This window comes from Bactrocera oleae, chromosome 2, assembly GCF_042242935.1.
Source record: "Bactrocera oleae isolate idBacOlea1 chromosome 2, idBacOlea1, whole genome shotgun sequence".
Taxonomy (NCBI): domain Eukaryota; kingdom Metazoa; phylum Arthropoda; class Insecta; order Diptera; family Tephritidae; genus Bactrocera; species Bactrocera oleae.
Window position 1 is genome coordinate 87,961,309 of NC_091536.1, and position 14,395 is coordinate 87,975,703.

General features: G+C 29.1%; 1 protein-coding gene across 20 annotated transcripts in view; it reads left to right on the forward strand.

The window, feature by feature from the left end:
* Positions 1 to 14,395, forward strand: part of Syp (synaptotagmin binding cytoplasmic RNA interacting protein) — a 123,124-nt gene that overhangs the window by 83,330 nt on the left and 25,399 nt on the right. For 16 of the 20 annotated variants that reach the window (XM_070105949.1, XM_036361174.2, XM_036361165.2 and 13 more), the window contains 4 exons: positions 3,062 to 3,180; positions 3,644 to 3,965; positions 4,031 to 4,272; positions 6,946 to 7,081. In XM_070105949.1, the coding sequence (XP_069962050.1) occupies positions 3,062 to 3,180; positions 3,644 to 3,965; positions 4,031 to 4,272; positions 6,946 to 7,081 (819 nt within the window). Of the gene's footprint in view, positions 1 to 3,061; positions 3,181 to 3,643; positions 3,966 to 4,030; positions 4,273 to 6,945; positions 7,082 to 11,216; positions 11,353 to 14,395 lie in introns of all 20 variants that reach the window. The other 4 variants (XM_036361168.2, XM_070105950.1, XM_036361176.2 and 1 more) reach the window with 1 other exon arrangement.

Genomic DNA, 14,395 nt, shown 5'->3' on the forward strand with positions numbered 1-14,395 from the left:
TAAACAAAAAAAATTTAAATTAATTAAAATATTAAAAATAAAAAAAATAAATGAAAATAAATAAGTATAAAATAAAATTCCTTTCCTTATTTATAAACTAAGAAACATTTTGTTAAAAATATATATTGTATATGTAATAAAATAAAGATACGAAGTATATTATAAAAATAAATTTATTTTCTTAGCTTTTTAATCTGTACCATTAATCACTGCCTCTACGGTACATTTGATATAATATGTAAGTTACTTAAGTAGCAGCAGTTTGTTCACGCGCCGCTTTGGCTACACGTCAACCTAATTGCCCGTATACACGTATATATATAACTAACGTCTTCATACATACTCATACACATAAGCCGGCTTGTCATATACATAAAGCAGCTGATTAAGATTTTTTGAAAAATTTATTTATGTGATCTAAATTTATTTGCCTTGCTAACCCAGTTTGAACAAGTTTGTTAAAAAAAAACTTTTTTTCGCAAAATTCGCATTCATGCTGCAGAGCACTGAATAGTTTGCTGTTTCTACCTGATAGATGAACAGGTGTCTTGACTAATCGATTTATATATTATATTGTATTCTTCCGAAATGTTGGTAATAACAATGCTGACTTTGAAAAATGTTCTAGATTTACCCAGGAAAAAAAAAAATTTATAAGAGATAGGTCCATAATAAATATATTTTTGAAGTATTTTATGGCAGCAAACTTATTTTTGGTCGGTGTCAGTGACAAGGCTGCCTAAATGCAGGCAATAGTTTTTATTATAATTTTTTTTTTTATTACCATTAATTGAGAATTTCAGGTAATTATTTTCTAATTAATTCCTTTTCCCTTTGCCCGAAAGCCAAAGTGATTCCTTATATTTTATGTCTATTTGAATCAAATCAATTGTTTATTAAATGAAGTATAACCTCTAAACAGTATTTCTAAATATATGTGGCATATTTTAACTATCACAGTTACTACTACATAATTTTAACGGAATATTATATGTTAAAATTTATTTGCAAATTATATGCATTGTGTGTTTCATGTACACAACTTTATAATTAATTAAGGTGATCAACACTCCTTTTGTTTACAAAAGTTGTCTGCTTGTCAACTTCTTATCAGTTGCATTTTAGTACTATGCCACAACAATATTGCTTTAACTTTATTATATTTACAAGCTAATTTCTCAAAGCTCTAATCTCTGTAGCCTAGGTTTATCTGGCAGAGTATGGAATCAGCAAGAAATAATGCAAGTAATAATAAAAATGAATATAAGTAGGCCAAACAAGGTCCGCTCTAATTGTGCTAGAGAAGTAGGGAATAAATAGAAAATTTGAGATTAGTCGCGAAAGATTTCTACTTTGATTATATACCTAACTATTGCGAAGAAAGGCCAATGTTTGTATGTGCATATATGATTATATGTGTATGAATATGTACCATATAAATAATAATGTATGACCAATGTGTAAAGTTCTGCCGTCAGCCAGACATTAGCTAGCAAGACAAAGGAATTTGCAAAATAAATGCTTCGAAACAGCGGTGGCATGAATGGCAGTGAGAATCGAACAAGCAGCTGCGTTAATAGTATGCTTTGTGTATGCGTGCGTAGGTGGACCGCAGTGTTGGTGACGTATACGCAACGTGGTGCAGCTGGTATTTCTCAATGCCGAACAGTATATTGTGCGTTTGAGCATAAAATAATTGCAAACTAATTTGTATGTATTGTATTACCGCACACATATACATACACGACAATCAGCTGCCGGCACGCACTTTACATACATACATACATCTGAAAAGGTACCTATATCGATTCATTATGCTCAACACACATTACATTAGCGATCGATGCTCATTCATTAACAGAGCAACACTCATTGTAGCCGGCAAACGCACGCACAATAAAATTAAAAGAAGCAAAAAGCAAAAAGCAAAAAAAAAAACTAAGAAAGAAACGGCGACCAAACGCCTACCGGCCGGTGTCAACGCACTTTGTACGCGCGATTTTCAGAAATTTGCCAAATTTATCATTTTTGTTATTCGCTTTGCGTTTTTTCTTTTGTTTTGTTAACTATTTTCTATGCTGACATGCGCTCACGCACGTGCGCTCTCTCTGGTACTCACTCTTTACCTTTAAAGCAGTTTGTGAACTAGAGAAATCTATGCAGAGAGCTGGTCATTAAACTATGTGTGTATGCTCGCGATATTTCCACTCTTGGCAAATTTTTGCAAATTGCGAATTTGTGCGCAGCACACAAAATGTGCGTCGAAACGTGCGTCAACCTATTTAACGTTCATTGAACTTCACTCAAGGTACATTTGACCGGCGTTTCCGCAGTCTTTCGGCGTTTACGCATAGCTAGACGCGCGTCGAACATCAGTTTGCTGCGCAGAGAGAGTGCGAAAGGTGGGAAGCTGACTTACAGCATTTGATTAGTAGGTGGCGGAGAGCGTTTCGCCGGCGTGCGTGGATTTGCAAGTGGTTGATCTGGCGTTGGTGATAGCGTGCTCTACTTTTCGACAAATACACACATACATGCATATTTAGATATGTGTAAGCACTTGTGTTGTGCGCTGACTTCGGTGAAGACGCTACGCATAATTCATGATTTCTTTTGTTTACGCTTTACTTTTTGCAAATTTTGCGCGTTCACGTGTCGAATTTATTTGTTATTTATTTATTTTCTGTGTACTACAACTCTTGTAATTTTGTGCGGGTGTGAGTGTGCTTTTGCGTATTTCGTGACAGTTTGTTTTGGTATTAGTTGAATAAACTCAAACGCTTTTAATAACGAAAATTTTATTTTACTTTTAAAGACAGAGCGTTACGATCCAAAGAAAATACTATTGTAAATAAGAAAAATTTCTCTATCTATTTCAGACTTACATATATATTTGTACAAAATGTACCGGGAGAGATACATAATTTATATTAATATTTGATTTTTTTTAAATTGTTATTTGTTATTTTAAAAAATATTGCACTTAGTATATACATAGGTAATATTTATATAAGTATATTATTGTAAATATATTTAATTTTATTTTTATTTTTTATTTTTATAGAAATGGCGGAAGGCAATGGCGAACTGGTAGATGACATCAATCAAAAATCAGAAGATCGCGGCGATGGTGAAAGAACGGAAGATTACCCAAAACTATTGGAATATGGCTTAGATAAAAAAGTGAGTACAGCAGATTATAAAAGTAAAAATAATACAGATAAAATGCCGAAAAGATAGGTATTATTTTTGTCGATATAAAATTTAGGTGAATATTTTCAACAGTTTGTTAAATCTGGCCCAAAAATGTTGAAAAAGGCAAGTGTCTCATACTTTTGAGTAGATTAAAGTATTAAGATAATATATGCAAAAAAAACACTACAAAAAAAAAAAAAAATTTGTTAAAAATATAATTAAGGATATAAAAATAATATATTCGTCATCCCTGTAAAAATTTATATTAATGCTTTTTAGGAAAACGATCAGGTGCTAAGTTAACACTTGCAAAGCTTAAATGCACATAAACCGTGCAATAATAAATAATTACAATAAATACTTTTCACATTTTTATATTTAAATATGTTTTTTTAATTAGTAGTTACTAACTTCAACTAACACTTTACTGCAATTCTTTCACAACTGTTAGGTTGCCGGCAAACTAGATGATATTTACAAAACAGGTAAATTAGCGCATGTGGAATTAGATGAACGCGCGCTAGATGCGCTTAAAGAGTTTCCGGTTGATGGTGCCTTGAATGTATTGAGTCAGTTCCTCGAATCAAATTTGGAACATGTATCGAATAAGTCTGCGTATTTATGTGGTGTTATGAAAACATATAGACAAAAAAGCCGCGCCAGCCAACAGGGAGTGCCAACACCAGCGACCACAGTTCAAGTGAAGGGACCGGATGAGGAGAAAATTAAGAAAATACTCGAAAGAACTGGCTACTCCTTAGATGTGACCACTGGTAAATATTGCTTATTTTTATGATTGATGTAATATGATTTTATTTTCTGTGTAATCTTCCTGCAGGTCAACGCAAATATGGCGGACCACCACCCAATTGGGATGGTCCAACACCCGGCAATGGCTGCGAAGTTTTCTGTGGGAAAATTCCAAAAGATATGTTTGAGGATGAAATAATACCGTTATTTGAGGAATGCGGTACAATATGGGATCTTAGACTTATGATGGATCCGATGACGGGTACAAATCGTGGATATGCATTTGTTACCTTCACGACGCGTGAAGCGGCTTCAAATGCCGTACGACAGGTAGTTTGAAATTCATTTGCCCTATACAATAATTCCAATTAAACACTTACTTCAGAAAAATATACAGATTATTTTTTTTGCAAACGCTTTCATAAGAGTTGTTGCGTAAACGAAAAGCTTATATATATTTAGCAAGCAGTACATTTACTATTTATCCATACGTTCATCTATAATTATTGAATTATTTATTGTATTTTATACTATATCAAAAAAAAAAACAGAAAGAAAACGCTTTAATCGATTCAACTATACTTTCTTTTTAATAGTATAATTTTAGGCAAAAAATACATTTCTTTAGACTGAGACCAACCAAAATTATGCTTCGAAATTCATATGACAAAAATGCGCTAACAAAATTGTCAAAAAAAAATAAATAAAAACAAAGCAGTAAAGTATGCTTTCTGCAAAAAGTTGCTATACAAAAATATATGTTTTGGATGAATTTAATCGGATTATATCTACCTTCCTTCCGGCCACACTGAATTTGAACGATTAATTATTTTTCATGTCATTGAGTCCACGCTAGCGACTCACGCTGTATAAGTTTTATTTTTTATTATACCGTTGCATACATATATATATTTTAAGCTATGTAAATTTTAAGTATGTACTATTTTTGTAGCTGCTTTCGCGTTCTCTCTCTCTCTCTCTGAACTTTACTGTACTTTTAAGTTGTACTTTATTACTGGAATCTTTGTTCTCTCAATTCTACAATACCGAGTAGTAGTTTTTTTTACTTGCATTTGCATGCTGTTTCTTATTTACAAAAAAAAAGACATTAAATCAACTACCACATTTCGTAAATTGAGTTTTTTTGGAAAACAAATATTGCAATTGGATGCAACCAAAAACTTAGTGACGCATTAAAAGTCTACTACCTTCAAAATCCACGACGAAAAGCAAAAAAGAAAAATCTATATATTTAGTGAACAAAATTAAAAAACAAAAAGTTTATTAAACAAAAGGTTCAAACAAACAAACCAAGAAAAAAACGATTTGAAAAGAAGTCTCGAATGCTAAATACAAAACCAAAACCTTTTCGCCACTTCCGATTAAGTAGTTTAGTTGCCTGTCCCCTACCGAACCTTCTTTAACCCTATTTTAGTTGTATAAATACACTTTTTTTTAATTTCATAAATATAATTTTTACAATTATTTCATAAAATTTTTGTTCACTGCGAAAATTATACATATAAATAGTTAACAAATAATTAATAATTAATTAGCAGTTTTTGGGGCATAACACAAGTTTCGACTGCAACAACTGGCGAAAACAAAACAAAAAAATCGTAAAGAAAAATGCGATGAAATTCAAAATTCAAAAATTAAAATCAAAAACATAAAAATACCAAAAATATACTTCGAAAATTTTGTAGTAACGATTTCTCCTCTTTGCAACAACTGCGTACCCTATCAACGTTGCTGTCTCATGCATCTCTTCCATTTTACTTGCATATATTTCTTAAGCTTGTTCTTAAAATTTAAGTAGTTTCTTGCGTACATACAAACATACATACTATTAGGATAGTATTATTGCTGTGCTTATATTACAAACTCTGCCTCCTTGAATTGCTACGAAAATGGTACTTGATTAAGAATTAAATTAAAAGTAAAATACCGTTCGTATATTAGTTAAACAAATTGTCTGGTTTTATTTTTTTTTTAATTGCGAGCATGTTCTCTACTAAAGTAACAACTTATAAAGAATATGTATTATTAATGTCCCTTTGTTTATCTTATCCTTAAATTTTCCCAAACTATCGACAAATGCAAAATTACGCTCTCTTTGGAATCGAATCGAAAAGTTGGTTTTCGAAAGTTTAAAAAAAAAAAACTTTAATTAAATAAAAAATGTTGAATTATGTAATTTCGGCTAATATTATCCATCTACAACTTCTTTCGGCACTGCTCTCATCAAATCACCCTAACCTGAAAATTCTTCGGCTATACAAATCGAACAGAACTGGTAATTGTGTACGTTCAGCACTTTACAAACACAAACACATACATTATTCCCGAATATCCAAAAACTTCCGTTAAGAAAAAATAAATTATGTAGTTTATTTACGATTTTTTACAACCTATATAAGAGAAAAATCATACCTAGCATATTCTCCTCAAACCTACTATTTTCTCCCTACAAATTGGATTTTCATTTCAATTGGCAACTCTATCCAGTTTTTTTCCAAACAAATTGCATTTTCATTTCTCTTGGCAATCCTCTCTTTATCCCCATTTTTCCTTACAAAATACTTTTTCATTTCAATTGGCAACCCTATTGTTATCCAAGCCTTTAAAATACTCTGTACCTCCTTTCCTTCATTATATTTCTTCATTCCATTTGCATTATTTGACGTTTTATATTTTTTTAATTTTATTATTTAATTATTAGATACATTACAAATATGTTGTATTACCATTTCTGCTCAGTATTTTTGTTATACTTTTTTTATGTTTTCTTTTACCATTTTTTTATTAAATAATTATTTATTTATTTTATTGTATCTTGTTCGTTATTATTATTGAAATCCTACCAACTACAACTGCATTACATTTACATTTACTACAACTACTACAAATGAAAAAAAACTAAAAAAAAAACAACTACAATGACAACAACAAACGCTTAAAAACACACATATAAATATTTGTATACATATTCCCCATCTACAGCTCGATAATCACGAAATAAAACCTGGCAAGTGTCTAAAAATTAACATTAGCGTACCGAACCTGCGCCTATTTGTAGGCAACATACCCAAGTCGAAAGGCAAAGAGGAGATTTTAGACGAATTTGGTAAATTAACAGGTAAATTCAAAATGAAAATTTTTTCTAAAATTTAATTTGTATAAAAAAAAAACAAAAGAAAGTAAAAATAACGTAAGTACAAATGCGTATGTGGTGGAATTTGATAAAGTAATATGCAAAAAAATATATAATATATAAAAATTATAAAAAAAAATTGTTTAATAAAAAAGCGGATATAAAATATTAAAAAAAAAGCCATATTGAAGAGTACTAGCAAAATAAAAAATAAAATGAAAAATAGAAATTAAAGTAAAAGTTTAGTAGGAAATTATTATTATCTACTCATTAATGTAAATTACAAATATTCACACGTATACAAAATAATCTCTGATTATTAAACCGTTTATATTTTTTCAACACAAAAGTTGCCCTCAAAGAGTTGAGTCGCGAAATTCATAAGCTATTGCGGTCCTCAGAAAGGTTCTGTCTAATAAAACTCGTGAAGACACAATAGTCATCAATAGCTTTACAGTAATATTTTTATTTCGAATTTTTTTAAAATAACAAAATAAAAAATACTTCATTGCTTGGTTGAGATGTTCAAAATACCTTAATTTTGGAAAATTCTCCCAACAACCTTGTATGTATTTTGTAAAAAAGGTTTCAAATCGGTTGCACATACTCGAAGTGAATATACAAAAGAACTCGAAATCATATCAGGAGAAAATCACTAATAATAATCTTCAAGACAGCAGTGGTTGCAATGATTTTTTTCTTAATGATTAATTGATTATGTAAATATAAATTTATATATACTATATGCTATACAAGTATGTTAAGTAAAAATATTCGTGTTGTATGTTGTAGCAAGTCATCGGGTATTCTTTATAGCAAAACATATATACATTAAAATTATCTGGTAAAAGAAAAAAAAAACGTGTGAAAAATATTAAATATCTAATTTTCAAACACACTATTTTGCATATTATACAACAAATTCCATTACAATTCGCATAAATACGCGTAGCGAGATCGCCAACGCGATCAATTTTAATTGGCTTGTAAAATACAAAAATCCAATTGGCTTTAAGATTGGCTCACACCCAATTGGCAAATGTGTAATCGGCGTAAACGGTGTATATAAACAAACATTAATTACATAAGAGTATGTAGATAGGTTTCTAATGACCAAATTTAATATGTGCAAAAGAAGAATGGGGGTTAATTAAAAATTAAAAATAGTTGATAGGTGAAAAATAGCGTGAAATGCTATATGAGCAATGGTAAATGTTTGCTTTAAAATTACCATAAATAAAAAAATCTTACAAATTAAGCTTTTTTTGTTTTGAAACTACAAATTTTTATTTCGAATATTTAAGTAATTATTTATGTTAGTAAGTAATATCCCATCAAAATTATTAAACCCTTTATCCCACCACACCACATCTAATCATTCACCACAATAATTATCAAAAGTCAAAATTTCACTCACGAGTATTACAACTTTCTCTCATTGTAGTGAACTCAATTAACCGTTATACTTACAGTCCAATATCACCCTGTAATATATATATATATATTATTATTATTCTCTGAAACGACTGAGACTCTTTTCAAATGCGTACCTAACCAAAGTCACCTTAGTGTGTAATTCACCACAAATGCTTAAAATTTTTATAAAAAAATCAAAAAAGTTGGAAGAGAAGCGCACGCACACATTGGCAAGCATATGTCACGTTGCCACATGTACATACACACACACCTTTGCAATTATGCGGCGAATGCAATGCTCCCACCCTCACATTATACACACGCATACACTGGCTTTGTGTTGCACCACTCAAACTCAATATTATTGCATAACATAACACGCACACATATGCAATTTAGCGCGTTAACTGTGTAAACGGCTATAAAAAGCTTTAAGTTCTACTTTTTTTTTCTTATGAAAGCTTTAAAACTCCACCACGAAAAACTGCAAGAAAGCAAATGAAATTAAACAACGACAAAGATATCTCCAGTCATTAGCTTTCAAAAATTATGGAAAATGTAAAAGAAATGCTAAAATTTTCAATAAATAAATAGAAAAAAAAAAAATCATTACAAAATTTTTGCATCAATTTTTCTTCATAACTTAGTTCATATTAATTAGCATAAAACATACATACAAACATATTTATATATACATACATTTGTATAAAATATATATATACTTTTGTATTTAAACATTCGAGTTTTCAGCAGTCGGTTAGTTGCGGGTTACAAAAGTGTAATTAATTTTATATTAATGTAAATAATGTTTCGTCATATTCGTTTTGAGAAAATAATATCGAATATGTTTTCGACTTGATTAAAGGAAATTAGTTTACTCAACATATTAGACTCTAAGGGAAGTCAAGGCGCAGTGAAATTTAAAATCATTACATTCGGCAAAATAATTAAAATTTAAGATTATCACCGATTTCATCAAATTTCATATCTAACGGCATTGTGATCCAAAAAAAATGTCCATGTTATTGCTTCGTAAACATATTTCCCACCCTGCTGACATACATACGAGCCAGAAAGTCATATATAAGTCATAAAATCATTCAATGGTGCGAAGATCATTATATGCGGTATAGTTAATCAAGGTCTAAATCATTTTAAGCATCAAGCTTATATTTGCTCAGGGGATCATTTTATTTTAATATTATTAGTGTAGCTCACAGCTTATATGTTAAAATTAGCAATTTGTCGTTTTGAGCAGGGTTTGGAATTACATCTAAAATTTTTTTCTACGAAGAAGTATTTTTAAAGTTGAAAAAAGATATAATTATTGCTTTACACAAAAAATTATTGATTTTTCACTGAACAAAATGTAATATTTGCATATTTTTTTAGTAAATTGTGACTAACGAAAATTGAAATTTAAGTACGCTCATACTAAAAATATTTAATATAACTTGACTACTGAAAACTCGTCATACTAACTAAAAATTATGCTCACCTTTAATTCATTTTGTGTTTTCTTATGTATAACGCATACATATTTACACATTACGAGAAGTTATTTTCTTAAGCAATTTTTTTAATGAAATTATTTACAAACTGTATTGCTAATAATTATGCATACATACATAGAATGTTTTAAACGTAATCGTTTTATATAGCAGTATTGAATAAAAAAAGTAGAAGTATTTAAAAGACTTAAGAAGTGATGTTACTCATACGCCATGCTGATCGCTTGACGGTAGTAATTAATTTGTTACTAGAGATTTTTCGAATTTTCGTAATTTTTGTTGAGAAAAAAAAATGTTATGATTAATATTAATGATATTGATATTTTTCGAGGAAAAAGAGTGTAATGACTAGAAATGCACTTAAAAATTATTATAATTTTGAATGCAATGCAAAACTTTTCTGATATTTCAATGAAATTTAAAGGTGTTAAGCCTTAATGATTATTTTTTCAATATTTTCTGATCAAATACATCTATTGCTGCCCTTTTGAGATTATTTTTGCTTTTTTATGGAGTATTGAAATCAACAATAAGAGAAAGTACTGAAATAAATGTTTCATACATATTTATTTAAAAAAAAAAAAAACATTTTAAATTAATTAGGAAATAATTTGTTCTATGTATGTACGAAAAGCATAAAATTTCAATATTTAGTATGTAGGCCTTTCCCAATTCATGCATAAATAGAAGGTATTTGAAAACGTTTGTTATCCGACGTTCATATTTAATTAGCGAGAAATTGTGAAAATTACTTATTCTGTTTTATTTTAATTATCCAACATTTTGTTCGTACGAAATGTATATATTTCAGACTGTTGGAAATTTTGAAGTATACACATACGATTATCATACATTAATTACTTACTTGAAATATTATCCTTCCTTAATCACTTTGAATCACAATTAATTAAATTTTTTTCTGAAGACTTGCGATTATTTTTGTACTTTAATTACGTTATATTTGGCACGATTCTTCAAAAGCTAAATTAAAATCAAATTTATTATAAAAACTCATATACTTTTAAGTATCTATTTATAAATTGAAATTAAAATTTTTTTTATTTTTGAAAATGTAATTAGAAAGATAACAAACCGTCTATCCCAAACAACAACCCCCCCAACAAAAAGTTACAAAATTATTTAGTAAAAAAATAAAATACAACATTTTTTGTGTGAACTTTTGACAATTCCAGCTAAATGATTTTGAAATTCGGAAAGGCAAAAAGATTGGTGTTACGATATCATTTAACAATCACCGACTTTTTGTCGGCAATATTCCTAAGAATAGAGATCGTGACGAATTAATTGAGGAATTTACCAAACACGCACGTAAGTGGTACATTTCAAAATCATAACCAAAAACAAAACCAAGAACCAAAAAAATTAAACAAAATCAAAAGCAAACCCCAATTGATTTCCACTCCTAATTACTCGCCACCTAATCCTACCCAAACCATTATCTATATATAATCAGACATACATTAGTACTAAAATGCTCTTTAATCCACCAAAAAAAACTCTCCCTAAATGTATGTATTACTCAGCTCTAAATTTATACATGTAACGAAATTTCAAAAACAAAAAAATATCTTTTTAAGATTCGAAAATGGTTAATGTGAGTTGAAAGCCCGCTATGTATACATACATACACTTATACATATGCATAGCGAATAGTATATAGTGAAGAAATTATCGTAATTTTCAGCCATGCATGACTTTCTACTCTTACTTCACCTTCAATTCGCAATACACCATTTTGAAACTGTGAAAAATTGGTTAACCGTTACAATTGGCGTGTATCGAAAAGTGAAAAAGTTTATTTTGTTAGCGTCAGTTGCAGAATATTCAAACAAAATATAAAAATATGAAAATCAACAATTGGTGTGTAAAGACGAAGAAGAAAATTACTGAGCCTGGGTAAGCGCCATGGAAAGCTTTACAAAGCCTTGCATTTGATTGAAATGCGCTTGGAAAACGTAGAGCTGTGAAAATTTAAACGAATTGGATTTTTGTTTTGCAATTTTCGCTAATAATGCTGCGTACAAATCAAATCATTATATTTAGGAAAAACTCACGCCAGAGCAAAAGCGCAAATCCAAAAAGTCTACAAAGAAATATGTTTTCGAGCACAAAAAGAAATTTGATAATGCTTCCGTTTAGTTTTCTTGCATTTGCGCTTTTGTGTTGGCACGAAATTTTTAGTGTATGTGTGTGCTTGCAGCATTGTCCCTCCCATTTCACTTGAACGAATTGAGTGCGAAATTATTAGAAAATACAACAAAAATTTTATGAATATTTTCCTTTTAATTGTACAATCATGAAATTTAAAACTGTAGCTAACAATTAACATATGGAACAATCAGTGGGCTGAGATAAAGCGAAATCTAAAATGAAAAATCTCTCCAAAAATCAAAACATTGAAAAATCATTGCCAAAATTTTTTTATATTTTTTGTTTGTTTGTTTAGATTTGAAATTGTGGAAAATTTAAAATCTGAAGTTACGAAACACTTTATGTGTTTTTTGGTTAAGTCCCCAATTTCAAGAAGCAGACGCGGTGATGCAATGGTAACAGCTCAAATTATGCATACGCAGAAATCGTTTATTTTAACCGTTATGTGTATTTGTGAGAAATTTAAGCATTTTAGAGAAATTAATTTGTATTGAAATCAAACTCTTCTTGTGTATTAAAATTACAGAACACCAATTACTTCAGTGGAAAGAGGTACCTTTTCAGTGCCTTTAAAAAATATAATTTTATTGCAAAAGTTTTATACAAAAAATAGTTTAATTAAATATATATAAAAACCCATTTGGGACTGTTAAAAATTAATTTTCGGTGGTCGAAAATGACAAAACAGTACAAAACAGTGCAAACATATTTGGTACAGAAACGCTAACAGCAACAGATTCGCCTACAGCACTGTAACAGAATTTGAAACAGAAAGCAGCAGCAGCTGTATTGTTTCTATTTCTGTTACAAATTATGTTATGTGTTCTGTTGTAGTTTTAATGCACAAATGTGCCTTCTTCAGAGGATTTTAAGTATAGAAAAGACGGTTATGTTAATTAACATATTATAGCAACTGATGTGTAAACAGTCCCATCCTGTTATAATAAACTTTCAATTAACACTTTTTCTTTCTGTATTTGTTAAATATTCCGGTACAAACAGAACATAATAACAGCATATGCAATAAAACATTTAAATATCATAGAGCAACAGTAGTCTGTTATATTTTTATGTTTTTCGTTAAAGGCCATAAATAACGAACTAAAAAAAAGATTTAAAATACACATTAATGCTACTTTAATAATATATAAGACATTAATGGATAAATCGGCTCTAAAAATTGTTTAAGTTTTATGAAAATATACATTTGAGTTATATTACATATTGTAATAGGCGCAATACACAATTTAAAATAATTATTGATAAAAAAATATTATGTAAAATTTTAATAATATTTTATAATTTGCGCCTTAATTAAAGTTACAAAATATTGTAGAATATTTCATTCCGTTATAAAAAAATATATGTATGCATAAAAATAAATTAATGAATAAATTTTATTAAAAGTTGAGCTTGAATTAAGACTTTGCATCACACCAAATACCTGCAACAAAAGCTAAAATATAAATAAAAAATAAATGTGGCTCGATATTGTGAATGACTTCGAAAAAACTGACTAAAAAAACTTTTTGTAACCTCAAAAATTCTATATTTATTATGACATTGAAATAAATTTCTTATAATCAAATAAAAATAATGAAAAAAGCGTTAAAAGTAATCGCGCTATCGAGCAACGTTAGTTTATTATAAACACGCAATACACTAAAAAAAACTGGAAAAGCTGTGTTTAATTAGAAATAAATTTATATTTATTAATACAAATAATTTATAAAAAATAATTGTCTAGCTACAGATATAAACAGTATCCAGTGACATATGAAACTATATTTTTGTTTCACATTTCCTACTATTTAGTTACAAATCTATCTCTCTCTCTATCTCTATACCTCTGTGTCTTTGTGTCTTTCTTCCCTAATTTAATTTTGTTATGCGTTACTTTACATCATTCGTGTATTCATGAAAAGCAGATTTAAGAGCGGAGCTAAAAAGCGTTAATGCTAATTAGTTTCTTAATTAGACCTCAAGGATTGCCAGCTTCGCATTTCAATTGCCACATACTAGTAGTAAATACAACATCAACAACATTAAGAATGATAAAAAAATATTAACTAAACATGAATTTATTTAACTAAAATATGAGTAAAGAGTGTTTAACATTCGGTCCATTGAGCAAATTTATTAATTTCGAGTGAATTATCTCAAAAAACACATGGTAATGACTGGAGAAATACTATTTAGT